The sequence below is a fragment of the Cadophora gregata genome, assembly GCF_030347475.1.
Source record: "Cadophora gregata isolate MNR1 chromosome Unknown scaffold_14, whole genome shotgun sequence".
NCBI classification, from domain to species: Eukaryota; Fungi; Ascomycota; class Leotiomycetes; order Helotiales; family Ploettnerulaceae; genus Cadophora; species Cadophora gregata.
Genome location: NW_026695937.1, coordinates 1,273,003 through 1,300,653, shown reverse-complemented (window position 1 = coordinate 1,300,653; position 27,651 = coordinate 1,273,003). Strand labels below are relative to the sequence as shown.

Genomic DNA, 27,651 nt, shown 5'->3' with positions numbered 1-27,651 from the left:
CTACTTGTCACTACAATGTTAGACTGTAAAAATCGTGTATACATGTAAGTAAGAGGCTTTATCAAGATGTAAGAACTAGGAAATCGTTCTTTACATAAAGCAGTGAACTACTAAGGATAAAGTGATGTAGACTAGCTTAGTTGCTTTTTACTACAGTTCTTCTTACTACGTTAAACCTCACTAAGTAAGTGTTTGCCTAAAGATGTGTAACAAAACTTTAGGCTGTATCTTTACGCTATTATCTAAGTAAGCTTTTAGAACTTTTATAGTATTATTAATATAGCCTATATTTATATCTGAGTTTACAAAAAGTTAGTGAGGCTCGGTAAAAGTTACGTTTGACACTAGTTAATGATATGGCTGTAATAAGCTGTCCAGAATTTAACGGCCCAAGCCGCTTAATTAAAGTAGCAAACTTCCTCGCTTAATTTACCTTAGTCATCAAGCGTTGTGATGTGTTTTTGTAACGTTTCTAACTCGGTCGGTGTCGTGAGTACAGACTCGTCGGTTGGTATCAGCTATGAAGTAAGGTAACAAGACGCTCGATTCTCAATAGGAATTGAGACGTTACAAGCAGTGGTAAACTAGGTGTAAACTTGCTATTTGATTTGAGCACGAAGCTCTACTATCTAGGAAACTACCTACTCGTTATATAGAACTTCCGACTTCCTGTGCAAGCCGTGCAAGACGTCTTGCAGGGCGCGCAAGCCCGCAAGCCCGTCTAGCAAGCTAGCACATCACGTGACCCATGTCCACCGTGATCAACATAACTATTATTATGACAATGAGCGTGGAGTATGGTACTACTCGCTAATTCGTACCATTCTCTTGTTGGTGCCATTCTCTCAATGGTACCATCAACCCTTTGGTACCAAACACCGACTGGTGCCATCCACTTGGTAGTACCATCAGTATTATGGTGCCAACCCGTGACTTGTACCAAGACTGAGCCTGGTTCGTGACAGTTTTACACTACGCCCTGACTACGCGTCATTACATCAGATAAAGGCAGGTAACGGCTCAAGCTGCCCAGTTTAGGTGGCAAAACTTCCCCGCTTAACCCGCCCTAGTCATCTACGCCCTGATTGTCTGTTTTCACACGTTACTGATGCTTAACACATCAAACAAAGGCAGGGATTGCTTTCGATTAGCATCTGAACTAGTTAGGCGCAAGATATAAGATCTGAGAGACTATAATAATGTGCTTTTTTACACAGCTACACTTCCAGCTAGCCTTAGAACTTTATTGTCGACTTATTCAAAATGTACACTTAGGTTAAACATATCCAAACTTATTATGCATGTCGTTAAAAAGACAAACACACTAATATAAAAATCATTTAAAAGTACTGCGAAATATCTGATAACATCAACTTATGTGACAATACTTTATAAGAGCAAACTATAATCTTTAGTTTAAGCTTACTTTTAGGTAATGTCTTATCTGCCCTTAAGTCTGTTATTATATCTTACTAAAAGCGTATAATCCCTGACAAATTACTAGGCTGCAGTGATAAGGAGGAGCAAGTTGTGAGAGGAAGTTATAGGACGAAGTTGTGAGAGGAAGTTGTAAGAGGAGAAGTGAACAGTTAAGGTTGATATATTTAAGGTATAGTTATGCTTTTACTATGTTAGCCAGAGGTTATAAAGGAAGCTCTGTAAAGCTCTTAGCATGCTCTAACTTAAAGACAGACTTGTCATGTCTTGAGTGTCTACAAGCTGTTTTTTTAAAGCACCCTTTATATCTTTTACTGTTGTAAACTCTTCTTTTTAATAAACGCGGATAATGTCTTTTACTAGTAATCCGTTTGTGTCTAAAAACACTTTATTAGCATAGTTCTCATCTATCTTATTATCTGTTATTTTTGCGAACGGCTTTTTCCACATTATAATTTTATAGATAGCACAGCTTAAAGTAAAAATCTCCTGTTTTATATAATCTCACGCTTCTCACTCCTTCCTGTAAAGAGGGAGCTTATAATAGACTTCCTTTACATTAAGCGGCTTTTTATTGTTAATCTTAAAGCCTTTAAAATCGCTAATCTTAACTACTTAATCCTTAAAAACAAATATATTATAACAGCTAAAGTCACAGTAAAAGACATTTTAAAAGTAAATATATGCCATGCCACTTAAAATCTATACAGCTATCTGTAGACGAATTTACTCAGTAAGAACGGCACATTTAAGCATCAAGCTGTAAAGGCCACTTTTAGCTTACTCAAACTTTAGAGAAAACGTGTCTTTTACAACTAACACTTAGCTAGCGTACTTTAAGATATGTAAATAAAAGCCTAGACGCTTATATATTATATTCTTAACTATAAGAGCTGCTTTACTTTATTTAGCAGGAATAAATGCCTGCTTGCGACGCTTACTATGTTAGACTTTGTGACCTTTAAAGATGAAGTGTGGATTAAGTTTGTAGACAGACATAATGCCTTACATGCTTGTGTTAAGAATACAAGCTATTTAAGTAAAGGATCCTTAGTTAAGAGATTAAGAGAGTAGGTGCTAGGGATGATGCCTGTAGATTTTAATTAGCTCAAGTCTTATATTATAGAAGGAATGTAAAGAGCATTAGGAAAAGACTTTTAAAGGGGCGTAAATTAAAGGCTTTATTAGCTTAGAGCACTTTAACTTACTAAGGGTTTTAAATCAGGACTCGCTTAAGTTTTCAGCAGAGACAGGTTGTTTAAATAAAGCTTAAAAAGGTCAGCCTAAAGGTTTACCTAATACTACCGCTTAAGGCAGGAACTTTACCTCGCGCCGTCCTGTACTAATCGGCAACCTGGCACACTACTGATCACTTAAAAGTTCTGTAAACCCTTAAAGTAAAGCCTGAACACTCCTTAAGGAGTTAAAGAGAGAACTAGCCTTATAAAGTGGCTTGTTAAAGCAAAGACAAAGCGAGCTTAACGCTAGAGCACAAACTGTTACTTACGCTAAGCACTAATAGCTCCCTTAAGCGTACAGTGTGAGCTGTGAGACTCTTTATCTTCGCGGTGCCTTTTAAGGAGGAACTGATAAGCTAACCGTTATAAGAAGGTAGGACAGGCTTGATCTGCACGTCTCATGACAAACGCAGTGGCTTTAAGCAGCATACTTCGTACAGGCCTAAACTATTCCGGATTTCACGTCTGTGCACGATTCTAGTATGCTGTAGAAGGTTCCTCTTTACAAGGGTACTTTACAAGGGGTACACCCAATGATATTTGAATGCTTATTCGCCGCTTTTTGAGCCCAAATCACTGCAATTCAACATGAAGCCAACATTGAGTGTACCTGTGCCAAAGACCCCACGAAAACAGACGACTCGCGATCAACGATTACAATGTCAAACCCTCTTTTTTGATGCCGGCTGGACTCAAAGCGATATTGCCCTTCAATTGAACCTCGCTCCTGATCAAGTCTCGTACGCTGTATCTCATCGATTAACTCTGCAAAAACATCGTACCGGCCGTAAAGCGTACCTTAATACTCCGTAACGAAAACGACTTATTGAGTGGGTTACTTCTTCGAGGCAGAACCGCCGTACTCAATGGGCTGATATACCTTCTATCCTCAAATGGAACTGTGGCCTTCACGCAATTCGTACAGCTTTCAAGAAAGAAGGTTATGTACGTAGAATCGCACGCCGCAAACCTCCTCTTACGTACGAGAATCGAATACAACGACTTCAATGGGCTATCGAGCACGAAGATTGGACAGAAGAGCAGTGGTTTTCAGTCGTATGGAGTGACGAGACTTGGGTACAACCGGGAAGGCATACAAAAGACAGAGTTACAAGGAAAATCGGAGAGGAAGAGTTGTATCACCCTGATTGTATTGAACCTCGATACCAAAAGAAGATCGGTTGGATGTTTTGGGGTACTTGTAGAAATTTGCGCGCCATAGCAGCCACAAGGCTGACGACGATCTCGAATATGGTAAGGAGGCTTCAAAGCTTAGATACGACCTTTCTATAAGTATCAGGAGTGGTATAAGCTTAATAGTGGAGCTGTAGTGAAACAACTCTCTTAGGCCATGAAAGGAGACTGCCCGCAGATCAGGCGCAAGGGCGACGATGCGAACCTAATTTTCTAGTATGAAAAGGTTCAGAGTGTTCAAGAGAGGCCACGGAATAGACTAATATAAAATTATAGGAAATGTCGATGTGTATATAGAGTTTGAGCTGCTTGGAGTCAAAGTACCTATTATTTTTCTCGGCACGGTGGGTTTCAGTTGGAGATCAGAAGAAGAAGTGATAGTAGCATGCTTAATTGTAGAAGCTGGCTGTCTAGGTGTTCTTATATAGACAAGAGACCGTTGTTGGATCCCAGATCACATGTGGCTGCCTACTAGGCAGCTACGGTACTTGGAGCTCTGAACTGAGGATACAAGTGTGATAATTCTTCTAACTGTCTACAGGGCAGAGACAACTACTTATAGTTGTCAGGTATGGCTCATGTGACTATAGTCACATGAGTCATATCACGTGACCAGGGATCCAACAACGGTCTCTTGTCTATATAAGAACACCTAGACAGCCAGCTTCTACAATCAAGCATGCTGCTATCACTTCTTCTTCTGATCTCCAACTGTTTCTCGCTACGCAGGGACGGACGTTATTGCGGAGATCTTTCCGATCCAAATAGTCAACCAATCAGCAATGTCTTATCGCCTCTACCAAGAAAGAAGAAACCCTTTACTTCGTAGAAACAAGGCAGCGTACTCATGCAGCGCATCGCGCCTATCAGCATCTCGAGCCTCACGCGCCAGGCCGCCCCTCTGAAAATCCCAGTAATAGCCATGCTTCAACGCCGCCTACATCATCAATACAACGCACTTGCTCTATCAAACTGAGCTCAGTGCGTACTGCGCGAGCCGTCCACAAAAAGCAAACAAAAAAGCAAAGAATTGTGAGTTGCTCCAAGTTATCTACCGTGGGGTGGGTGAGAGAAGGAGATAGATCGACCACAACAGATTGGTTTCCTGCCGTTCTGGGGAGTTGAGCAAATTTCGGTCGACGCCTCGATGGGCACATCTAATGATCCAGAAGTGCGACTTGTGAAAAGCAAATTGCCGCCCCGAACGCCAGCCAACTATTCTGCTCCGAAGCGTGAGCTTAACAACTTCCCTGCCATCTCCCACGGCTCTAACGTTCTCAGATGTCGACTTTGCGATTCGAAACTGGGAGCAAATGGAACGACTGAGGTACGTTGAGCTGGAAATATTCTCTTGGGGAAGTAGCCGCTGTACATAATAATAGTTAGCCAATGAATATGATGTGCTTTCTGTCTCAATAGCTCGGAAGCCGCTTGCGATATAGCATGAGGTGAATACTAACTTAGGAATCTCTCCTCACGGACATGCCAACACCTATTGTAGTCGCCGTCGAAAGACTTAGTCGGCCATATACGTCTTCTTTTCCACCATCTTCAAGATCTCGGATGTATCATCTCCAACCACTGCCATTCCGTTCTTCCAGTCCACCGTCTATAGGAATAGTCAGCAACCCGATTCGATAGAGCTTGAAGGGACTAAGGGGCAGCGCAACGTACGACTGGCTTCTGAAAGTTCTCTGCGTTTTCCTTGAGTTTCTTCATCGCGTCTGCCTTATTCTTTGCTCCCTTTACAATCCTACTCGCTCTCTGCGTTCCAATATACTTGAGGATGCTCTTAAGCTGTTCTGGGGTTGGTGGATCCTCGGTGATATTGAGCTCGAACTCCTCTCGGCGCGGAAGAGTCTGATGCGAGTGATCACTGGCTTGATCCTCGGTAGCATGTTCGCCCGCAATCGCAGAAGCTTGCTTGAGGAGAGTATAGACCCGCAAGGACGCCGGCGAGCTCGCCTTGTGAAAGAGGGTGATTACGTTGAGGGGTTTATACTATTCAGCCGTGGCCGCAGTTTAGTGATACAACCTTAACTCTGTGTGATTGCGAAGAGAACTTGATACTTACGAAGCGGATCATTGCGGGATTGATTGATCTTCGATTCGAAAGAGCTGAACTTGAAAGCTGCGAGGGATTCAACAGTTTAACGAACGCCTCTCTCAACCACGAATTTTTAAAATTGACACCTCGTGCTAATTGAGCAGAGGAGATTTAGTCAGCGTTCCTCGAGCTTCTATGATCCTAGAGGCCGAGATACTCCAGAAGACTGCCGAGGCTAATGAGAAAGCAATTCCACAAGTCGCTCGTCTCTGACACGGTTGTGGAGATGAGGTCGAAGCACATGTTAGCAGGCTCTTTGCACCTGCTGCGATAAGGATACGTAATAAGAAGCTCTGGAGTGTTAATGTTTGTGAGGCTGCGATGCAAGAAAGAGAATGAGAGGTAGTGAGAAAGGTCTGAAAGGTCTGATATCCAAGGCATTGGGCCCCTAACTCAACATCAGTTGAGATAATGTGGATCTATGACGTCGAGAATGACGTAGCATGCAACCCGCCAATGGTAAACCTGAGCGCTCGGACCAGATGCGATAATCCTTGACCTGCAACCAATTTGAGTCACAAGCTGGAGCTGAACAGCATCAGCCATTATCTTTGTCGCTTGTCTGCATGACCTGCGCTAGCACCAAGAGTGCCGGAACTCGTCTCCGTAGATATCGCATCTCCATACCTCAATTGGCACAACTCCCTGCCATCACCTTCACCTCTCCAATATTACCTTGATATTGGGGAACACTCTACTGGGCGATATTGTGGTTGATGCCGCAGATCAGGAATGATGCGTTTGCTTCGACATCATGATGTCCACGACCGTACAGACGTAAGCAACTCAGTCTCGAGCGTCGACTCTCGAAAGCAGGATTATCGTCTGGCGCGGAAATTTACTGACATGTTGCCCTCAGCACATGGCAATATCTTGAGGATGGAGATATATTCGAGCAGGAATTTACGACACCACGATGCGAGTCTTGGGGCTTCGCGACGTCGTGCTTGTCGCTCAACTCGTCCAACGTCGCACCCGTCAAGCAATCCTGCGAGTCCGCATTTACGCTAGCCCTCTATCGCAGCCAGCCTGATAATCTATATACCGGGGTGGGGTTTGGCTATGGCTTAGACTTGCCCCAATCGTTCTCAGTGGTGGAAGGCAATGTTCATAATAGTTCGATGATAGATATACCTGCGGTCGAATCCATTGTGCAATCTCACGAAACCAACTCCTTCGACGATGCGCAGCAACAGCAGCGAGCGGCTCATATGCCGTCTTCCTCTATACTCGAAGACACTAGGTCCTGGACGATGGAACAATCCATGTTGGAGAACGACGAAAGCTTGACAAGACATGTGGAAGCTGCTATGCAGAACCACTGTGCGGGGATAGAAGCTCCATCTGGGAACTACGATATAGGCATGGCGGCTTCGACTCCCGCCTCTGCGGGGGAGCTCCGCTTCCAGGTCACCCTGCACGCGCCGACGGCCATGGCTGAGCATATTAATGACGTCCCTGTCACCTACCTCAACAAAGGGCAAGTCTATTGCATATCAGTCGTCGATACCGTAGAGACAAAGCCGCTTCTTCCGGGAACTCACTACCGCACCTCTATTCGCATATCATTCGACGATGAACAGGATCGGCAGGGATCTGCATCTCGTTGGCAAATTTGGGAGGAGACTCGCGGAACCCGCGACGCGCTCGATCGAGATGGCAGACTTCGAGCGATCGAGTTGGTTGAAGGCCTCCTGGTAGAGAACGATTATCAGGGGACCCGAGTCGACTTTGACAAGGCTTCTTTCGACGGCTTCTCCGTAATCTGGATGCCTGCTCACGAGGATGCCCTTGGATGTAATGTGAGTGTACGCTTTAACCTCCTCTCGACTGATTTCACTCGCTCCAAAGGTGTACAAGCCGCCTCTCTGCGGTTATGCGCCAAAACAGAGGCTCGATCAAGTGGGTCAGTCCCAGGTCATGCAGAGCTGGTCTTCTGCAAAGTGAAGGTTTTCAGAGATCACGGAGCAGAGCGCAAGCTCTCTAATGACACCGCTCAAGCTATGAACACCATTGATAAGCTTAAGCGGCAAGTGGCGGATGGTGACAGATGCGTGGGTGAGGTTGAAGGTCAAAAACGACGGGGCAGCGTCTCTAGCAAGAAACAGCAACGTTCCACACTGGGAAGGATCCCTAGGAACAAGTGGACGCGGCCGACAGCGTCAAACCGATCTACGGGCTGTGATGTCCCCGTCGAAGATCCAAGCTCTTTGCTACGGATCATGGTATACCTACTATCGAGCGCAAGTCCTGTGAGCAGACTCTGTATACCTGGCTCAGATCAGGATGACCCAGATCTCGCTCTGATTACTCTGACCAGCAAATCTCTGGATCCCGCTAGGGGAGGCTCTAGATATGAAGGCTTCTGGCAGCAGGCAAGCGATGATCAAGGCAGCAAGACTAGAACCGCGTCACTGGTGTCGCCTTCTTCAAGTTTGACTTCTCAATCACTTCGAGAGACCGGCAAAGGCCTTCCGCCGGAAGGGAATGATTGTCAGCCGACAATAGCCCCTTGTGTGAAAGTGCTGGATTCTCACCAGCTGGGTGGTGTGTCTAGTCAACTCACGAATGTTTGGAGGACGAATGATGCCGGCCGTCTGACAGGATACATTGAAGTTGTTGGCGTGGATCCCTTCTATAAACCTCCAGTTGATAATACCGTGAAGCCTGTGGCTTGCGTCTATATCCTTCATCGCAATCCGCGGCAGCCAGATCCCCAATATCACCGGGCCGTCTACCTCACCGAGCGAACGGTGAAGGCATTCACGAAGAGCATTGCTTTGAAATGGGACCTCGAACCTACCAATATTGCACGGCTAGTACGCATCCTCCCTGGGGGCCTGGAGGTCGAAGTCGACGACCATGTCATTCGCGAACTTGCTAACGGTCAAGATATGATAATGGAGGTCTTGGAAAGGAAGTGTCGGTCCCAATCATGGGTGAAGCGGAAACGCGAGATGAGCATTGGCGCCTCTGTTCAAAGCAAAGGCTGTGAACTCAAACTCCTCTTCTAATTCCTCTTCTTTTATTTCACGAGATTTCTATATTACGGTTCAATGTACCATACTATCACCATCACCACCGTGAACTATCAACCAAGTTTTCTGCAACAGCATTGTGATCACGACGAGGACAGTGATGCCGACATTGATGGCGAGACCGAGTGCGACGATGACAGCAACGCTGACGATAGCCCTGGATCCGACGACGAGATGATATTCGACTCTTGAGGATGATAGAAGCGATGACGGCACCGCCGACGAAGACATGGACGAGTTCTCCGGCTCAGATAGCGGCTACAACAGCGACAGGACAGATGTCACCATGACAGAGGATACGGACAAGTGCTACACGACCGAGATCGACGAGTGTGGAGAGCCTCTGCGCCAGAACTTGGACGCCGCAAAGCCTAGCGAGTTCGAGGAGGTCAAGCGGCAGTACAAGGCGCTCTGTTATGAGGACATCTGTCTCTGGATCGTACAGAACCCGAAGCGGGGAGAGAGAGACCTGCTGGCCATGGAGGTCCACTTGCAGAATCACAAAGGGGTGGATAACAAGCCCAAACCGTATGTTGCGCTCCGAGATACCTCGAACCCTGGCTAACTTAACCCTCATAGCACGACCTTCCTCTTCAGAGAGAATCCCCTTCCTATCCTTTGCCCGATCTCCCACATATTGACCCGTGCAATCCGCGACAATGCGGTCCTTGTCGATGGCTACACGTCGGCTGAGCCCTTCTTTGCCACGGACCTGGGGAGTCAGAACGTGAAGGCGATGAAGGTCCATTAGAAGCCGGAATGGCTCAAGCGACCTGTCTTTCGGAGGTCAGTCTGGACCACGAACGGCTGGGTGAAGTCGAAGACCGAACCCATGACCTACTCGAAGTATGCCTTCTACCTGAACCGTCTTGGGCGAGACGCAGGCTTTGAAGACAAGCTGACGAGCTACTGTTTTCGCCGAGGCTGTGCCAATGCCATCGATGGTATGTATCCTGTGTCACATTGTCAACTTCTCAAGGTTAACAGCTGGTTTAGGTAAGGCCTCCGACGCTGTACGGGATCAAGTCATGAGACATAATCCCTTCACGGGGGTCTTCAACGAGGCATACAACAATCAAGCAGTGAGATTCAATGTGCAAGACGCCTATCTCGAGAGCGATATCACTGATGATGGGCTGACCCGGGCCTTTACCCACATGAGTATTCGATGCAACCCTGGCGCTCCGAAAGAAGTCCCCCGAGAAGTGATGGATCGACTCCTCGCCGCGGATCCAGAGATTGTCGTCCTTGAGCGAGAAATCAAAGAGTCACATACCAGGATCAAGTGGGACTACACGTTCATCAATCGAGCCCCCAAGGAGGTCAGGGAGGCCCACAAGAAACTCGGCCAGCAGCTTAAGGCTGCGACGAAGAGCCTGGAAGATGAGCTTGAGGCTGAACACAGGAAGGATTACTTCTACTATATCTATAACGAGATGATGAAGAGGCAGTTGAACAGGCCGCTGAACAAGACCGTGGTAGAAGCCGAGCCTGTTATCGAACATCAGCTCGAAGAACGGACACGATTGCAGCTGGTCCTTTGCGATCTCTCCAAGAACCTCAGTTCTCAAGCCATCGTTGCTCGAAAGGTCTGTGCCATCAACCTCGAGATCGCGCTCGCGTCGCGAAAAGAACTCATGACTCGCCAGCCGCCGTCCGCTCCAGCCTGCAAGGATCCTCTCAGGGAAGAATCTTCCGTTCCGGCCCCTGCTCTCACTCCCGCTCTCGATCCCCTCCCACCGGCTAGTAAGTTTCCCCTCGTCTGCGAAATGACTCAGTGTATATTTTGTGAGCAGTGAAAGGTCCGTACCCCTACGCGCTAAGTTCGCTGCAAGCAGCTCCCGTTTAAGCGCCGCTTCCCCGAAATAACCACTCAGTTCCCCAAACAATGGAATCCCCTCTAGAGACACTCTAAGGTGCCTGTTACGGCTTGTTTAAAGTTTACCCTAAGACCTATCGTTACCGACACTAACAGCACCACTGACAGAGAAGCTTTACCTAATAATGAAGATCTCTGATCTATTGTTAAGGGCAACCTAAAAGAGGAAATCTGCTGGCAGAAGGCAACAATAAGCCCTAGTTCCACCAGTCCCATAGAACCTTCTCCCCTCGAATGTAACAAGAATCAAAGAGATTCCATATCGCCTCAAACTTAAGACTGCCCTTGCGTCCACCCCCTTAATAGTTTCCCATCAAGTAAGGCTTTAACTACAGCTTCCAAGAGAACACAACGCTTGCTAGTACAAGTCTTATCATAAGCGGAATCTTCCCTAATTCTTTCCCTATAAAGCCGTCGATCTCCTCACTTAAAAGGACTGGACAGTCGACTTTCCCTCAATCAACCACACAGCTAAGAGTGACATCCCTGTGTAGTGTACACCAGCCGTTAGAATGGCTTATTTAAAATCAAAGATAAAACCAGCTAACCTAAGATCAGAGATCTCCCCACAAATCCAACACTTACTAAAGCTTAAACCTTTGTTAAAGGCCTAAACATGCCATCAGCCGACGACCTTTAACATAGCCTTATTAGGAAAGGAGTTTAACGTTCATTTTAAATCAGCATTCTAGTCCCCCTTAACTACGCTTGCTAAGTCAAGCCTTAACTTACATCACTATTAACTCCCTTAAGTTAATAAAAAGAAGAGGGTAGAAAGGTGCGCCTGCTTTTATGTGACGCTACTCCTTAAGTGCTAACAAAAGATATAGTCAGAGAGTTAAGTATAGTACAACAGAATCAAAATCCGCGAGCTTACATACTAGCTCAAGGCCTCAGCTAGCACTAAACAACTAAAGTTAGACAGCGCCAAGTAGCTCTCAAACAATAAAGTCAGTGATGGGCTTATGCGTCTTTCAGAGCCATCGGACATTCCCAAAGCTATCACTAAACCTATAGCGCTCAACCCGTCAAAAACCAACAGACGTTCTTTGATCAAGACAGCCCTGCAGACAAAACTATCCTACCCGATCTCCAAAGATCTCCCCAAGTAGCATGCCATGCTCATGCTTTATTCCAGCACCCTCTACTTAGTATAGCAGATAAAGGACTGAGGCTAGACGTCAATCAGAAGAGAGCTTAACAGCATTTAAAGACAAGAGCAACCCCCATTACTCTTGAATCTTCCTTGTAGTCCTCACTCTCTAAGATATCCGTAAACTCCGTCAGCGACCTTATAGGTCTTACGTCCCAAGCAGTCAAACTTCAGAACCGGGGAAGCGCTCAACGGCAGAAACAACTTCAGCAACCCTCATTGCTTTAGCATTATTCTGACAGTCTCAGCCTTCTCCAGAGCTTCCGCTCTTCTACATGGCTGCCCAACCCTCAATAACCACCCTGTAAAAATCTTTCTTTTTGGTGTGCCCCACCTGCAGGCGCAGCTTTGCCGGAGGGTGGTGGTCTCCTGATCCCACAATTAAGGAAGCTCGGACCGAACATGTGTCCTAAACATCTGCCGGAACTTTGTATGGTCGCTTACTTTCGCAAGTAAACATTATGCGACCCCTCAGAAGAAAGTTAAAATTGACCCATGGCCGCCATCTCACCGACCTGCCCTATAAAGACATCACCCCTGAGAGGAATGCACCTTCGCTTCTTCATACGTATGAACGTCTCTAGTGACAAATCCTCAGTGCAGAACCATTGTCACATCGATCTGGCCTCTCTGCTCTACCGCCATGTCAGTCTTCCCGCAAGATTCCAACAAGACCGGAACGATTCATGCATGGCGTCTGTTACATCTTGGCTGGCTCACTTGTTCTTTCGTTGCTCTGTGTCTCTGGATCACCGCTTCTGTCATACATGCCCGTTTCTTCCACCGGCTGGCCCCTTTTCCCGGTCCATTCTCTGCCTCCTTCACAAATCTGTGGAAAGTATATCACGTATACGTCGGCGACCTGGAACACGTCCTACTCGAGGCTCACCGAAAGCATGGAAAAATCGTTCGCATCGGACCTAATCATTTGGACTTCAGTGATGCGTCGGCTGTGAAGGCGATATATGGCTCAGGAAGGGCATTTACCAAGAGGTATATAGTAGCTTCTAACCGTTACAAACGACTGGGGTCGAGTGCGCAGGGAGCTGACCGAGACATGTAGCTCTTTCTACGATGCATTCACGGCACTACGACCCAATCTCTTCGGCGCTCGCGATGAAGAGGTGCACTCTGCTCGACGCAAAGCTTGTTCGAATGGCTTTTCCCTGCAGTCGGTTGCAGCTATGGAACCCTTCATGGATAGCTGTCTTCGACATTTGCTACATCGTCTCGACAAAGCTGCTGCGACTGGGGAAGAAATAGATCTCAAGGAATGGATAGCGTTTTTCGTGATGGATGTGCTCGGCGAGCTAGCCTTTTCTGGTTCTTTCGGTGTATTGGAAAGCGGCGATGCGACTTTGATGCCACCGGTTCGAGAACATGTAAGTTGCCTACAGAGTGTTTCCTTGATGAGTGTTTGCAACCGAGGCTGACTGTTTCGATGGAGGTATTGCTGGGTACAACATCTGGCCATTTGCCGTGGTTGATTCCATATATCAACAAGGTTGTGCCCTACCTGCCTATCCCAGCTCTACAGAAAATGATCAAGGGCAGGACAGGTCTTCGAGAGGTAGGTTCGGAAAGTAGTCAAATTCCTGCACATACTGATATGTACAGCTGGCTGTTGCCTCAGTCGAGAGACGTATGAAAAGCCAGTCTCAAAGGAAAGACCTCCTTGGTCGCTTGCTACAAGAGCTAGACCAAGGCCAAGATTCCAAAGGAAACGCTTTGGACATCAAAGACATCCAGACAGAAGCATTCGGGTTCATCGTTGCTGGTTCACACACAACGGCCGCAACCATCACTCTGCTCCTATGGCACCTCTTCCACAACCAGGACTCTCTACAACGCTTGCAGAACGAGATCAAGACAGTGAAAAGACATGGTGACAACTTATGCTATGCATATAGCGACGTTGTCAACTTGCCGTACCTACAAGCTTGCGTGACGGAAAACCTTAGGATATCACCGGTCTTCGTGCTGCCTTTGATGCGCGTTGTCCCTCCAGGCGGCAAAACCATCGCAGGCGAGTTTGTCCCTCCTGGAACGGATGTTAGCATCTGCAATCATGTTTTGCACCGCGATGCTAGCGAATTTGAGGACTATCTCGACAAGTTCATTCCCGAAAGATGGCTAGAGGAGAGTAACAACAGCTCACAATATTTGATGCCCTTTGGCTCAGGACATCGAGCTTGTCTCGGTAGGAATATCGTAACTACTGAGATTTACAAAGTAGTGGCATCTCTTTTCTCAAGGTACAACTTTGAACATCGAGCTTCGACAGAGGGCATGGATCATTCGAAATGTTTACCTAAAACGAAGAGTTCCGGTATCGCAGACTTGGAAGGCAAGCTGATCGTTAAGGTCTCTCGGCGTAGTTGGCTTGCCCAAGTCTAAATGTCGGCCATGGGCTTGAGCCTTTAGAGAAGACCTGATAAGAGAATAGGATATCTGGGCCAAGTCGGTGGGATTCAGGAGTCGAACAAGAAGGCCTGGAATCTGATAATTCGTGATTAGGAGCCAGCTTCACGTGTCAGTTAACCGAAGTTGGCAGTGGTACGCCGGCCGCAATTCCTTCAGACTTAATCCTACTGCCGTTAATTGCATACCAGGATGTTTCAGCAAGATAATGCTGATAGGTTTTTCTTTGCCACAATAGATATGCCTAGACAATATACGGACTCCAAGGAGTAAGGTATCGTTTTTCATAGAATCATGTGTCGGTCCTGTACAATCGAACATTATTCGCAGGGCGTTCTGCTGTAATTTGAGTCCTCTTCTACTGCGTCGTGGCGCTGAACGGACCCCGCGAACGGCTTTCCCTTCCGACATGGTCACTGGCAGACTGTTTGTAAAACTTGAGAACCCCGACTCGGTTCTCCCTGTGTAATGATCCAGGCTTGCGCCTCGAGAGAGTGCCAAGAAGAAGGACCAAACGATGGATCCCGCTAATCGAGCCCCTTACTAGGCACATATTACGAAATCGCTCCCCGTGCCCGCTCCCGTTTCCGTTCCGGAGCGGGATAACTCGATCTTGGTAAGTCATTTGCTTGTCGTAAGCAGAGTACATGGCCGTCTCAGGGCCGAATGCAGGATATGGGAGATAATTAACAGAGAAAGCATTATATATATGGTGATTCCTATCATGCAGAGTAGCCACAATCAACCAGCATCTCACTTTTTCCAAACTTCCACTACAGCTATACCTGAACTTTCAATCTTGATTTAATCTCAACCATTCTGTAAAATGTCAAACTTCGGAGCTTTCACGCTTGGGCAAGAGGTTGTCTCGGCGTATCCAGAGCAGGTTTCTGGAAAGACTTGTAAGCGTCTCCCCGATTAGCCGATCCTTCCCTTCCAAGAAAAGCAAGGAATGATGCGTGATCTAACCTATGACAGTTGCAATCACTGGTGCTAGCGTCGGTGGAATCGGTGCCCATGTGGCATACTGCCTCGCAGCAGCGCATCCCGCGACGATCATCCTCCTCGGGCGTAATGAGGCTAAGGTCTCCCCGGTAGTGGAGAAGATTCAGCAAATAAGTCCCTCGACGAAGGCGCAATTCATCAAAATTGACCTTGCCTCGACCGCATCCGTTTGTGCAGCTGCAGCAGAGGTTGGAAAATCCGTCGCTAAGATTGATGTCCTGATCAACAACGCTGGCATCATGGGCACTAAGTTCTCCCTCACACCCGACGGTGTGGAGAGCCAGTTCGGCGCCAACCACATCGGACACTTCCTCCTCACCAATCTCCTGATGCCCAAGCTTGAAGCTGCTGGTACAGGGAGCCGAGTTGTCAATGTATCTAGCTTGCTGTACCAGTTCGGCCCGATGCGATTCGACGATTATAATTTCTCCAACGGCGCAAGCTACAACACCTGGGAGGCTTACGCACAATCCAAGACAGCGAACATTCTCTTTTCTGTTGCATTGGCCACAAAGCTGGCAAGCAAGGGAGTGAAAAGCTATTCGGTGCACCCCGGCAACATCCAGGACACGAATCTTTCGGCCACCGTCGATCCATCTGAATGGCCAATTATAGGAGCAATGTTCGGAGAAAAGAACGTCGAGCCGCCGAAGGCGAAAACAATCGAACAGGGAAGCTCAACCACTCTAACTGCTGCCCTGGATCCCAGAATTGACGGTAAGTTCTGATCTATCAAATAACATGCATGCTAGGGGATGTGCTCATAGAATATTTCTAGGTGTGTCAGGGGCATTCTTGGATGATTGCAATCCGGCAAAGGCGTTGGACTATGCTTCTAGCCTTGAAAATGCAGAGAAGCTCTGGGCTTTGAGCGAGGAGATCGTGGGAGAGAAGTTCACCTACTAAATGATTGCCATGCGAGAATGTATCTAAGCCAAGCTTGCCTCGAAAGTGCCAACCTGTTCCGGGAGCATGAAGTCGGGCTGGCCGAACCTAGAATGTTAGCCTACAAAAGATAATGTTGAGAAATTCCTTTGTTTGAAATCCTCATGGGAGTACCGTAGTTCAATTCACACCTCTGGCAATGAATGCCATGTCTCGCTTGCCGTCCCAAGGCTGGCCGAGCCCTGGCACTCCAAAACATTCTGCCTACATAGTACTGTGCGGAATGAAGTATCTGTGATGATGGATCACGCCGAGCTTCAGGGCTGAATGTTACAAGATAGAATAAGAACAAACGCCTTTCAAGCGAGCGTACTCTGTAAGTAAGTGAGCGAAGGAATTGGAAGTTAGAGCGGGCACGAGCCGGGACTACCTCGGTCCTTTAAGGCACCTGGAACGGCAACGGAACCACTACTGTACAGTAGCACTACTTGGAACACCTGCACCTGCACCTGCAACCCACTCACCTCCACTCCACTCCAATCACTCCACGCCACGCACTCCCCTCCACTACTGTGCTACGTCGAGTCGAGCTCATGGTGCTTTGTAAGCTCCCTGGTTTGCTAGCATCATTTTCAAATTGTCCTCTCTTGTCCTGTCCTGGTCTGCCGCTGCTTGGCGCGATTTGTAAAATTATTTGGGAGGAGGGGTAGGAAGAGGTGTTTGCGTTGTGTATATATGGACGAAAACCCCCAACCTTGTAGAAACATCTTCCCTTCCAACATCAACATCAACTCCAACATCAACGTCAGCATCAACTCCTACATCAACACCAGCACCAGCACTAACCAACATCCATCGAGCTTGTGGTGACCTATACTATCATGGCTCCTACCATGTACGTCGAATCGTGTTTCCCAACTTATTATTCTAGCTGCAATGTCTAGCTGATGTTGGATCGGAGAGGCAACAGTCTTTCGGCAGGAATGCTTCTCTTGAGCATCATCCTGACTTGTTATATCGTTGTGATGAAGGGGAGGCTGACTGTCGAGGTTCGCAGGATGCTGAGAATCACCACCGGCCTGCTCGTCTCCAGAGTCGTCTGCTGCCTCGGCATAAGCTTAGAATAAAGGACGACGTCCATCGCTGGTCTCTTGTGTCACGACTGGCGGGCTTTGATTGTGGGTGTCGTCGGGGTCATCAGGGTCGTCTTGTATGACATGCTGAGGGGATTGAGGTTTAGCAGGCTCTTCGCCAGGTTTGGAGGTAAGAGTAGGTAAGCTCGGTCGTGGGATGTTTCGAACGGCTGCCACGACTTTGTGATAAATAAGTAGCAGGGTGGCTTTCAATATAGCTGACCAGATATTGCACTACCTATGAGACATCATTAGAAGATACCATCAAGGAGGATAGATCAGCAAAGTGAACGATTCTTAACCTAATCCAGGCCTGAGTTCAAGTCTAATTCAAGCTCTAAAGTAACATGCGGCATCTCTCAACCTGGTTTCTAAGGTCGTCGCGGTGCTGCAGATGACGGGCAGTCAATGCCATAGATATGAAGAGTTAGAGGTGCGAAAGAGTGCGAATGGATTTAAGCGATTCGCACTCTACCCCCCCGGCGTTCCTGCGCCTCTAGCGGCACTCCTGAACCGTGGGACTACCCGAGGGACGCTACACCCTTGCGCTTGCTTCCAGTGCTGGATTCTCTGCCGCTACTGCAATTGCCGCGTTGGTGATGAAATGCGTTCTGATGCGCCAGAATAAGAAGATCAAGCAGGAGAGTGAGGACGAGTCTGTGGTCTGCTACGCCTACTAAGGTACTATGGTAGTGCACAAGGAAAAGGCTGGCTCTCACAGTAGATCTAATGGAAAGGACAGCTATTTAGTACGGCTATATCTGAAATTTTATTCTATATATCTTTGATTCGAAAGTGAGCAAGGCTGTTTTTGCTCAAGACCTTTTAATAAGTCTTGGATGTGCGACCTTTTTCTTGCTTGCGAGAGCTCTAAACCCACCCTATGATCAAAGGACTTCTGAGTGAGTAAATGGCATCTCAGATGAGACAGACGTGTGAGTGAGACTGGTTGGTTTTTCCATGGGAATCTTCGGTGCAGAATTAGATTAGATTGGATGGGAGAATGGCCACGCTACTCACTCACCCCTTACAGTACCTGCAGACCTTCTGCTGGCTAGCTTTTTCACAATTTTTTCCTTATCAAAATTCTTTGGCAATTTTTTTCCGATGATGAGAGTTCTTGGCGATTGGCGGAGAACAAGACTAGGGTAGGGTTGGGGTTCTTTCAAGCAAAGCAAAGCAAATCTGGCTGATGGTGGTCTGATCATAATTTTTCCTAGATACGCGGATGTCCCCAGAGCCCCTGTCGCCGTCATGAGCAATAAGTAAGCCGTGTCGTAATGATATATCAATTTTCCTGATCGTTTGAGGCGGCTCCCCCAACCCTCGTGTTCCTCCACGATGACGCTGTTGAGCCGAGGATTGGGATTGGGAAGATCACGAACGTGGGCAGAAAGAGGGCCGCTCCGAAGCCTTCAAGTAGGGGAGATATTCAGAGTTTTTAAGACCGAATCCAACATGTTCAATCTGAATGAATCGAAGAGTAAGTTAAGGAGTCTTCGTGAAACTTGAATCTAATAATGTAACTCTTCATTCAGCCTTCAATTGAACCCAGCAAAGCTCTTCACTGTTGGAATAGGCCTAGCACCTGATTATGTAAGCTATGTGATAAGGCAAGTCTGTCCATAGTGGATCAATAGGATATCTCTTCAACAAACCATCGATCGACATATGTGCCTGGCATCCACCGTCAAACCACCAATAATAGCCTGCGCACCAACAAAACTGTCTTGAAGTCGTGGCATTCCAGGAACGCACGTCCGATCGTATGGCATAAAGACCTCGAATGGATATGAACTCTGGGGAAGGCTATTGCATGCACTCAAGCTTACCTTTTGATAGATGCCTTGAAATCGCCTGCGCCGAGCACATGGGACGGGACAAGGTTGCATTCCATCATGGCTGAAGCTCAGGAAAGAGCTAATACCCCGCCGGGGGGTCCACCAATGACGAAGCAAAAAAGACTCGAACGATCTTGCGTCCTGTGTCACCAGCGGAAGATCCGTTGTGACAAGAAGTCTCCGTGTAGGAACTGTAGCCGCGCCGATGTCTTGTGCTACTACCCCGAGCCGGAGCAGATCTTGCGGCGGCCGCCAAAGACGACAATTGCTGATGTTTCGGCACGTCTCGCCCGCCTGGAGAGGACTATCAGTGCCCTTTTCAATGATCCTGCAATCACGCAAAACGATACTCCGCCTGTTGGACGGCCTGTCATCGAGGACTTCAACTCATTGGACCTTAATACTCCTTCTGTGGAGAGTACGGCGAGTGTAGAAAAGCTGGTTCAAGGGAACACTTCAAGTCTCTACTACAACGAGGCACTCATTTCTCGAGTCTTAGAAGAGGTTTGTTGGTATCGTTCTCGTTGCAAATCACGATCTTTGACATCAATCACAGGAACAAGAAATCGAGTCCTTGATGGAGAATCAGTATGATACGACTCATTCTCACGACTCGGCTTCTTTAGATATTGATCCTCTTCTCTCTGCCTTCCACAAGCCATCTCCAGGGAGCGGACTCGACCATCCGGCTCGACAATGCGCTATACAGCTATGGCAAGCTTTTGTCAATAATGTTGACCCGCTCTTCAAGATCTTCCATATCCCAACAACACAAAGTATCATTTACGGCGCTATCAGCAACCCCGAAAATGTCGATGCTGGAATCAACGCTCTTCTATTTGCTGTATACTTCGCTGGAGTAACGAGTTTGAGTTCAGACCAAGTGATGAACCTTCTCGGACTTCCTAAGAATGCTGCCCTCAACACCTTCAAGCAAGGCTTGGAGCAGTCGCTTGCTGCTGCAGGCTTCTTAGACACCCCGACGTTAATAACTCTGCAAGCAATAACTTTGTTTATAGTAAGCAAGGTGCTATGATAAATTTCGCATGGGCTAATGTGTCATAGTTTTGTTTCCGCGCCTCTAACACAGGTCGAGCTATCTGGACCTTGAACGGTCTCGTAACTCGGTCGGCCCAGTCCATTGGCCTCCACCGCGACGGTACGAACTTCAAACTTCCGCATTTTGAGTGCGAGATGCGGCGGCGCCTCTGGTGGCTGATTGTCGCCAACGACTCTCGCGCCACCGAAGATCACGGTCTTAAAATATACACATGCGACAGCGCTGTCGATGTCGCACTGCCCTCGAATGTCAACGATAGCGAGCTCTATCCAACCATGCAAGAGCCACTTCCAGCATCAGGACCAAAGTGGTCCGACATGTCCTTCACCCTAATGGTCATCGAAGCACATAATGTTCTCCGTAAACTCTCTCCGAGCGCTCAACCAAACAGCAGTCCTCCGACGGAAGCAGCTCGACAACAAGCGTTCGACAAGCTAAAGGCCCATTTCGAGACCACATACCTACAATACTGCGACCAGAACATCCCAATTCAGCGCATGGCTTATCTCGTTGGCAAGCTCCTCCCCAGTAAACTCGATTTCGTCACACGCCAACAATGGCTCCGACAACACACCTCAACCACGCTTGTCATGACTCCCGGTTCGCCCGCACAGTCACAGACGAGCGAGGAATGGCAAGGAACGGAGAGAGACCTCCTCCACGCAATCAAGATCCTGGAGATTAGCGACCACTTCCGAACCGATACCATGATCCAGGGATTCCAATGGAACATACGAACATATCCACAGTATCATGTGCTAATGTTTGTCTTCCGGTACTTGTGCGTGGCACCCGAGGGTCCTATAACGGACAGGGCGTGGACGCTAGCAAATACTTGTTTTGAGAGCGAAGCCCCCTTCGAGGCGGGGTGGAATTGGACGGTCTTGAGCAGACTGAGAGGGAAGGCAATGAAGATTAGAGAGTCTGCATCAGTGGCGGGAGCAGGAGGCAAGATCGCGGGAGGAGGAGGAGGTAATGCAGAGAATATCAATGGAAGTGAGACGCCGGGGCAACAAAGCTTTGATGTGGAGACTGCCACAGCGACAGAAGCGACCACTGACGAAGTTGGAGGAGTAAGCGATGCTCAGCAAGCACAACTTCTATCGAGCATGGACTGGAGTCTGGACGCCTTCCTGTATTGGGGCTCGATGACTGGCATTGAGGATGTGGAGACCTTCGAGTCCTAGGAACTTGCTTTGCTTTTCTGGAGTCTCGACATGGGAGGCGAATGAATGAATGAATAATTGACTGTGCATATGAGGTTTTTTTTTGGTTTTTTTTAATTCTATTGGCTATTTATCCAGCTGTATCTTTGCACATACCAAACATCTATTTTTTGGACAACAGAAAAATTAGTATATATATATAAATATATGTAAGGCCCACCCAAAAAAAAAAAAAATTTAACGCCGTGCTGTTTGGGCGTCTTCGCGGCGGCATGCATGAATGAATGAGTGAATGAACGCTTGCTGTTTTGTTTTGTTGCCCTGCTGCCTAATCAGAAGAAGGCATTCAACTTCCATCCAACCTTATACACCCTCGCAGCAAACACGAATGCCGTGCCAGCAATACAGAAGACCCCAGAAAAGACCTTCACTCCCGTCCAGCCGCCGTTCTCCCTCTCCAGGATCGCACCTGCGATAGGCGATGTGGTTAAGGCTCCGATACTGTTAACGAAGAACACCAGTCCGGTCCTGAAACCGATTTCCTTCATCGGGGAAACTTGTGCGACCAGGCCTGCGATCAAGGAGACGTAGGCGCCGGAGAAGAATCCGTATAGCACCGTGTATGCGATGTGTGCGCCGTCGTTTCGCCCGGATGGAAGCCACAGGGCTAGGGTAGTTGTTCCTGTTGCTAGGGCGGCCACGGTGAAGACGTTGTATTTTCCTATTTTGTCGGCGAGGAATCCGGTGAGGAGACGACCGAAGAGACTGTTTGGCCAAATCTACTGTTAGTCAAATGCTTGCATATAAGGATAAATAATGGGATGAGACGATGGATGGACGAACCTGGCAGCGTTGAACATGGCAACGAGGTAATGCGCCAGATCTGGGCTCATCCCCCGCGAAGTAGCTTCGACCACCAGATAATTAATAGGGACGAACATTCCGAATGTGAAGAGACACAATCCTGCGTTGAGAGCTATAAATACAGGCTCGCAGAAGGGCGCCATCATTTGTTTCCGGCTGAGGTGTTGCTTGTTGGGAGCAAATCGGGACTTGACGGTCAAAATGGCGAGGATGAGTAAGAAGAGAATCAGAAACGCAGCAATGCGCATTGCCCATCCAAATCCGACTTTAGGGATAAGGTGACTGATCATGATGGGGTAGATCACACCGCCAATGCTAGAGCCGGTGGAAAGGATGCCGTAGGCCATGCCACGCTTCTCATTAAACCAGCCGACAATGACATTCAAAGCTGCAGAGGGGTTAGATGTTATTATAAAGGGCGGAAGAATCTTTTAGAGAGGGCCACAGACCTGGCTGAAAGATCAGCGACACGCCAATGGCACTGCAGACACCTTGGGCGAGCATGATTTGATAATACTCCGTTGAGATGGACGCCATCATCAATCCGAAAACATGGAGGAAGGACCCAGCAATGATGAGGTATCGTGGCCCGTAACGATCGTATAAACTTCCCACAATCGGGCCCTAAGAAACGATCAAAAAGGTTGTAGGCAGTATACATGGGCAAACTATAATTTACCATGGCGAACATGAAAAAGAGCTGTAGGGAGGGGATCCATGATATTTTTCCGGCTGAATATTGCGAAAGCAGCTCTACTGAATAGTATTCCTGGAAAGTGCCAATACCTGTGATAGACACATGTTAGTTAGAGTTTAGAGCTCCTAAGTGATTTTACAAGCCAAGACACTGCCGACGACAAGAATGGACGACAAGAACAAACGTACTGTTGAGCCACCCAAAACTGCAGAACGATGTACACCAGGCGCCAAACACCACTAGCCATGCAGTCACTCCTCCATCGGGAGCATCACTCGAATTCCATGCTGAGGCCGCTGAGGCAGGAGCCGTGTCGACCTTCTCATGCGGTTCGTCTTCTGTCTCTGTGAATGGTGGTGCCGGAGTGTTACCGATCTCTGGATCTGTAGGAGCTGCTTTCTCGAAGTCGGAGATGCTCGCCGTGGCGGCAGAGTCGCGAGTGGACATGCTGAATGAAATGTGTGAAACTGGCCAGATGGAGATTGCTCGATTCGGACAGGACAGGACAAGAAAGGAAGACAAGGACAAGAGACACGCCGCTGAGGGGTTTCAACGAGATTGATTGACTGAATGTAGATGCTATAGTGCTTGACAAGCGATTCATGGCAAGTCTTCTTCGGAGTACTTGTTAATCCGTCGGGAGCTTACCTATCGCCGAAAAGAGAAAATCAAGGGATGGCCCATCTCGGCGCGGCAGGAGTCTAGGAAGCGAGATCAACAATACGTTTGGGGATAACCAATGAGGTGCAGCCAAGCTCGCGAGCGGAGGAGCCTTTAGGGGTCACCGCCCGTCTCCGCTTCGGCGCGGCGATAGTTGCATCGCCAGGCGAGAACTTGTCTCGTCTCGTTTGTTGTCGGCACCAGTACCTGGCCGAGCAGCCGCCGATTTCTAATCGCGGAGCTCACGTGCCATGTACACGCCGCTCCTTGTCTAACACAAGTACGAAAGGGGGTTGTCAGTGGGTCTCGTCCACCGTCGTAGTCCAGCTGGTAATTCTTCCAATCAAGAGTCTGAGATTCTAGAATTTTCTCCATAAATTTCCTCAAATGTTAAGGCAGAAGACAAGGCTGGACGAGACCCACTGACAACCCCCTTTCGTACAAATAATATTCTGTTCCCATTGGCCGATGACGACATAGAACGGGGCCTGTGGCTTCGGCAGACCTCGTGTGGCTTGATATCGACGGCTTGGCGCGGACTGTAAGAGATTGGCCGTTCCTGGCGGTGACAAAGATTCATTCCCCTCTCCGCCGAGTGCTTTTGCTGCTCGAATACCGGGACGGACGTGGACATGCCAAGAGACTTTTTGTCCATAAGCTACATAAGCTAGGGAAGACGGGGTTGAGGCAACTAAACAAGAGGGACCTACATCGAAGTATAAGATACCCTACATACCACGGGAAGATCTACCTCAATCAATATCAGTTCATCAGTTCATCTCTCCAGATCCGAGAAAAGAAAGATAAGGAACCCCCCCCCCCCCCCCCCCCCCCCCCCAAAAACCCAACAACAACACAGCAACAGCAACAGCAACAGCACAACAACAACGAAGAAGGCATAATGTCGGCCCCAGAGATCGAGACAAGATTGTTCATCAATGGCAAAGTGAGGCTCCAGTTCAAGATCGTTGTTTTTCTTTTCTTTTTGGGGCGATTGGCTGACGAATCTGTGATGCTTCCAGTTCCAGAAGGCTTCCTCTGGTGAAACTTTCCCGCTTAAGTCCCCCGCGACTCTAGCCGTCGTTGCTGAAGGTCTGTTGTGGCTCCAATACTGTAACTGCTTTTTCTTTCATGCAGCCAAATTGATGTCGTGCAGTGGCCGAAGCCAGCGTGGAGGACACCAATGCTGCAGTCGCCGCGGCGAAGGCAGCCCAGCCCAGCTGGGCCGCTCTCTCACCTGAGGAGCGTGGCTCCTACATGAAGAAGTTAGCTGGCTTGATCCGCGAAAACTTTCAAGACCTTGCCTATCTCGAGGCTATCTCCATGGGGAGACCGGTCAGCACTTACTGGGACGCTTGGGTCGCTGCGTCGAACTTCGACCACTTTGCTGAGGCCGGTTACAGTATTCAGGGGTCTTCTAGCTTGAACACCCCTGGCTTTGTGAACATGTCCCTAAAGCAGCCATTTGGTGTCGTTGCTGCTATTATTCCCTGGAACATCCCACTTTATTTCTTCTCTTCCAAAGTCGCCCCTGCTATTGCAGGAGGCAATACGGTTGTGCTGAAGAGCAGTGAGAAGGCGCCTCTGACCGTAAGTGTCACCTGACCAAATTTTACATCTTCTTCGCTCGCTAACTTCGATATATCAGTCTGCCAAGATGGCAACCTTGGTTGAGAAGGCGGGCTTTCCCCCAGGAGTCATCAACGTGCTCTCTGGACACGGCCATATTTCAGGATCTACTCTCTCATCTCACAACGATGTTCGTGCTCTCTCATTCACCGGATCCACCCGCACTGGTCGCATGATCCAGAAAGCCGCTGCCGACTCTAACTTGAAGAATGTTCTGCTTGAGCTTGGAGGAAAATCCCCCGCTATTATCTTCAGCGACGCAGACATTGAATTAGCTGCCGCCGAGACCAAGAACAGCATCCAATGGAACAGTGGGCAGTCATGCATGGGCAATTCCCGAGTCTACGTTCAAGAAAGCATTGCGGAGCCTTTCATCGCTCTCTTCAAGAAGCACTTCGAGTCAGTCAGCTTTGGTGACCCAACCGACCCAAATACCAACCACGGCCCCGTTGCCGACGAACTGCAGTTCAAGATCGTCAACAGCTACATCGAAGCAGGAAAGCAATCAGGGACCCTTATCACAGGAGGCCAAAGCCCCCCCAACGCTCAAGGCTACGTAATCAAGCCCACAATCTTCAGCAACGTCCCCGAGGACGCGAAGATCACAAAGGAAGAAATCTTTGGCCCTGTCGTCGTCATCAATACCTTCAAGACGGAAGAGGAGATCCTGAAGAAGGCCAACGATACCGATTACGGATTGTACGCTGCCGTCTACACGAAAGATATCAACCGCGCCATGCGGTTCGCCAAGGGACTGGAGGCAGGCACAGTAGGCGTCAATTGCACATCTCCAACAGTACCTCACGACTTGCCATTCGGTGGATGGAAGACCAGCGGTGTAGGCAGAGAGGGCTATCTCACTAGCATCGACAATTTCCTCGAGACCAAGACGGTCTTGATCAAGGTTGCTGCGTAGGTAGTGAGTTTCTTTTGATATGTAATGTAGTCAAATGGCTGTCATGAAAATAATCAATTCACGTTCACGTTTCCTGAGATTCTACACACCCACGTGAATATACCTTGAATTGAATCATGTTGCAGTCTCAAGGTTTCGATTGCAAGATCGGAATAGTAAGCTGTACGGTAGGTTTCTGTTCGCAAGCTGCACTCCTAACTGCGCTGCACGTATGTCGGGAATCGAGGCAGGCGGTCGAGGCATTTCATCTTCTTTCCTTCGGATCATTTCAAGACGAGATGAGGGCGTAGAGAAAGTCGATTCGTGATCAAGTACACGGTTTAGAATGGAGAGAAATAGCTGGGTCTAGATGCCAACTCAATTTTGACACCGTCGGCACAAGTCTGCATCCTGGACGCATGCAGTGTTCAGACGGAACCGGACGGGCTTGAATGAAAGCATCGTAGGTTTTTATTTGAGGCGGCGGAGGCCTCCAGTAGGCCAGAGCTACCAGGCCGAACCATGAGATATCACCGGGAACGGTTGCAAGAAAAGTCTAGATGCTCCGAAAAGTCCCCTGTAGTTTGCCTGTCTCGGACTCTGTGCTACCTCCCCCTCGGCGATCTGTTCCGCCAAGCCTTCTCGTAAAGTTCTCCGGTGCAAGGACCAACAATCCAATCAGCAGTCTTAGATATAAGGAATTCTACTAGTCTGAGTAAAGCTTCCCTCGTTCTTGACGGAACAATTACCCCTGATACGAAGCATGTCCTGTTCAGTGGGTGAAAGCTTGTATGTTTGCAGGAGGCAGCGGATAGAGTTTCTGGCCTACTATCCCCCCTCCCCTCTAAATGAATGTTAACGTAGATAACAATTGTATCCGCAGGTAGTAGTGCCAAGTGCGGACAATTCGAACTGGTTGCCTTGCTGATCCTATCGCCGGGCAAACTGGAGGTCAGCGATCGATGTCTAACATATTCTACGGCCACGGACCAAGTTCCTAACCATTGTTGTCTTCCCGGGCGTTTGATGTCGTTGGGAGGTTGGTTTTGCTTGTTGCGGAGTTGATGTAGTGCGAAAGCTCGGTGCTTCTGCTGCTGCTGAGATTTAGAATCTCGATCAACGCCTTTGGCTATAACGGAATTTAAGGTTGGCTGTGAAGGAGAGTTGTGGAGGAGACAGTTGTAGAGGTGTCGAAGAAAAGTGGACTCGACTTGGCGCCAAACGCGTCAGAGGCGTCGAATCAACTCCGCAGATCTCCAAACTCCAGAAATGAGGTATTTGGGTCTTTTGGGATTGGTACAATATCTGCGACGCGAATCTGGAGTTGTGGTGGAGGTTGACAATTGTTT

General features: G+C 48.2%; 9 protein-coding genes across 10 annotated transcripts; 7 read left to right on the top strand and 2 right to left on the bottom strand.

Annotated features, from left to right (window-relative positions):
• Nucleotides 1-5,385: 5,385 nt before the first annotated feature.
• Nucleotides 5,386-5,955, bottom strand: ONS95_004483 (uncharacterized protein; the record flags this gene model as incomplete). Its single annotated transcript, XM_058497846.1, has 3 exons — nucleotides 5,386-5,478; nucleotides 5,544-5,870; nucleotides 5,944-5,955. The coding sequence occupies 3 exons, from the start codon at nucleotides 5,953-5,955 to the stop codon at nucleotides 5,386-5,388; spliced, it is 432 nt and encodes a 143-aa protein (XP_058352575.1).
• Nucleotides 5,956-6,730: 775 nt separating this feature from the next.
• Nucleotides 6,731-8,990, top strand: ONS95_004482 (uncharacterized protein; the record flags this gene model as incomplete). Its single annotated transcript, XM_058497845.1, has 2 exons — nucleotides 6,731-6,753; nucleotides 6,836-8,990. 2 exons carry the CDS (start codon nucleotides 6,731-6,733, stop codon nucleotides 8,988-8,990), a joined length of 2,178 nt encoding a protein of 725 aa, XP_058352574.1.
• A 253-nt stretch (nucleotides 8,991-9,243) lies between these two features.
• ONS95_004481 (uncharacterized protein) lies at nucleotides 9,244-9,765 on the top strand (the record flags this gene model as incomplete). Its single annotated transcript, XM_058497844.1, has 2 exons — nucleotides 9,244-9,542; nucleotides 9,594-9,765. The coding sequence occupies 2 exons, from the start codon at nucleotides 9,244-9,246 to the stop codon at nucleotides 9,763-9,765; spliced, it is 471 nt and encodes a 156-aa protein (XP_058352573.1).
• Nucleotides 9,766-9,846: 81 nt separating this feature from the next.
• ONS95_004480 (uncharacterized protein) lies at nucleotides 9,847-10,863 on the top strand (the record flags this gene model as incomplete). Its single annotated transcript, XM_058497843.1, has 3 exons — nucleotides 9,847-9,958; nucleotides 10,011-10,760; nucleotides 10,811-10,863. 3 exons carry the CDS (start codon nucleotides 9,847-9,849, stop codon nucleotides 10,861-10,863), a joined length of 915 nt encoding a protein of 304 aa, XP_058352572.1.
• Nucleotides 10,864-12,689: 1,826 nt separating this feature from the next.
• ONS95_004479 (uncharacterized protein) lies at nucleotides 12,690-14,443 on the top strand (the record flags this gene model as incomplete). The annotated part of the gene is made up of 4 exons (XM_058497842.1): nucleotides 12,690-13,039; nucleotides 13,110-13,428; nucleotides 13,494-13,616; nucleotides 13,664-14,443. 4 exons carry the CDS (start codon nucleotides 12,690-12,692, stop codon nucleotides 14,441-14,443), a joined length of 1,572 nt encoding a protein of 523 aa, XP_058352571.1.
• Nucleotides 14,444-15,293: 850 nt separating this feature from the next.
• Nucleotides 15,294-16,378, top strand: ONS95_004478 (uncharacterized protein; the record flags this gene model as incomplete). The annotated part of the gene is made up of 3 exons (XM_058497841.1): nucleotides 15,294-15,369; nucleotides 15,446-16,189; nucleotides 16,251-16,378. 3 exons carry the CDS (start codon nucleotides 15,294-15,296, stop codon nucleotides 16,376-16,378), a joined length of 948 nt encoding a protein of 315 aa, XP_058352570.1.
• Nucleotides 16,379-19,388: 3,010 nt separating this feature from the next.
• ONS95_004477 (uncharacterized protein) lies at nucleotides 19,389-21,578 on the top strand (the record flags this gene model as incomplete). Its single annotated transcript, XM_058497840.1, has 3 exons — nucleotides 19,389-19,835; nucleotides 19,888-20,349; nucleotides 20,397-21,578. 3 exons carry the CDS (start codon nucleotides 19,389-19,391, stop codon nucleotides 21,576-21,578), a joined length of 2,091 nt encoding a protein of 696 aa, XP_058352569.1.
• A 282-nt stretch (nucleotides 21,579-21,860) lies between these two features.
• ONS95_004476 (uncharacterized protein) lies at nucleotides 21,861-23,919 on the bottom strand. The gene is made up of 5 exons (XM_058497839.1): nucleotides 23,307-23,919; nucleotides 23,101-23,207; nucleotides 22,871-23,045; nucleotides 22,401-22,809; nucleotides 21,861-22,322 (listed from the first exon to the last, which is right to left on the bottom strand). The coding sequence occupies exons 1-5, from the start codon at nucleotides 23,563-23,565 to the stop codon at nucleotides 21,890-21,892; spliced, it is 1,383 nt and encodes a 460-aa protein (XP_058352568.1). The 5' UTR covers nucleotides 23,566-23,919; the 3' UTR covers nucleotides 21,861-21,889.
• A 192-nt stretch (nucleotides 23,920-24,111) lies between these two features.
• ONS95_004475 (uncharacterized protein) lies at nucleotides 24,112-27,651 on the top strand. Of its 2 annotated transcripts, XM_058497838.1 has the most exons (4): nucleotides 24,112-24,724; nucleotides 24,801-24,870; nucleotides 24,935-25,368; nucleotides 25,427-27,651. In XM_058497838.1, the coding sequence occupies exons 1-4, from the start codon at nucleotides 24,680-24,682 to the stop codon at nucleotides 26,321-26,323; spliced, it is 1,446 nt and encodes a 481-aa protein (XP_058352567.1). In that variant the 5' UTR covers nucleotides 24,112-24,679; the 3' UTR covers nucleotides 26,324-27,651. The 2 variants fall into 2 exon arrangements, with proteins under 2 accessions (XP_058352567.1, XP_058352566.1); XM_058497837.1 differs by having other exon boundaries at nucleotides 24,616-24,724; nucleotides 24,935-26,411.

Coding starts and splice junctions, on each gene's coding strand:
- ONS95_004476 (XM_058497839.1), bottom strand. CDS start 23,565: ATGTCCACTCGCGACTCTGCCGCCACGGCGAGCATCTCCGACTTCGAG. Junction 23,208..23,306: donor CAGTTTTGGGTGGCTCAACA/GTACGTTTGTTC, acceptor TGTCTATCACAG/GTATTGGCACTTTCCAGGAA. Junction 22,323..22,400: donor GCCATGTTCAACGCTGCCAG/GTTCGTCCATCC, acceptor TTGGCCAAACAG/TCTCTTCGGTCGTCTCCTCA.
- ONS95_004475 (XM_058497838.1), top strand. CDS start 24,680: ATGTCGGCCCCAGAGATCGAGACAAGATTGTTCATCAATGGCAAA. Junction 24,725..24,800: donor GATTGTTCATCAATGGCAAA/GTGAGGCTCCAG, acceptor TGATGCTTCCAG/TTCCAGAAGGCTTCCTCTGG. Junction 25,369..25,426: donor GTGAGAAGGCGCCTCTGACC/GTAAGTGTCACC, acceptor TCGATATATCAG/TCTGCCAAGATGGCAACCTT.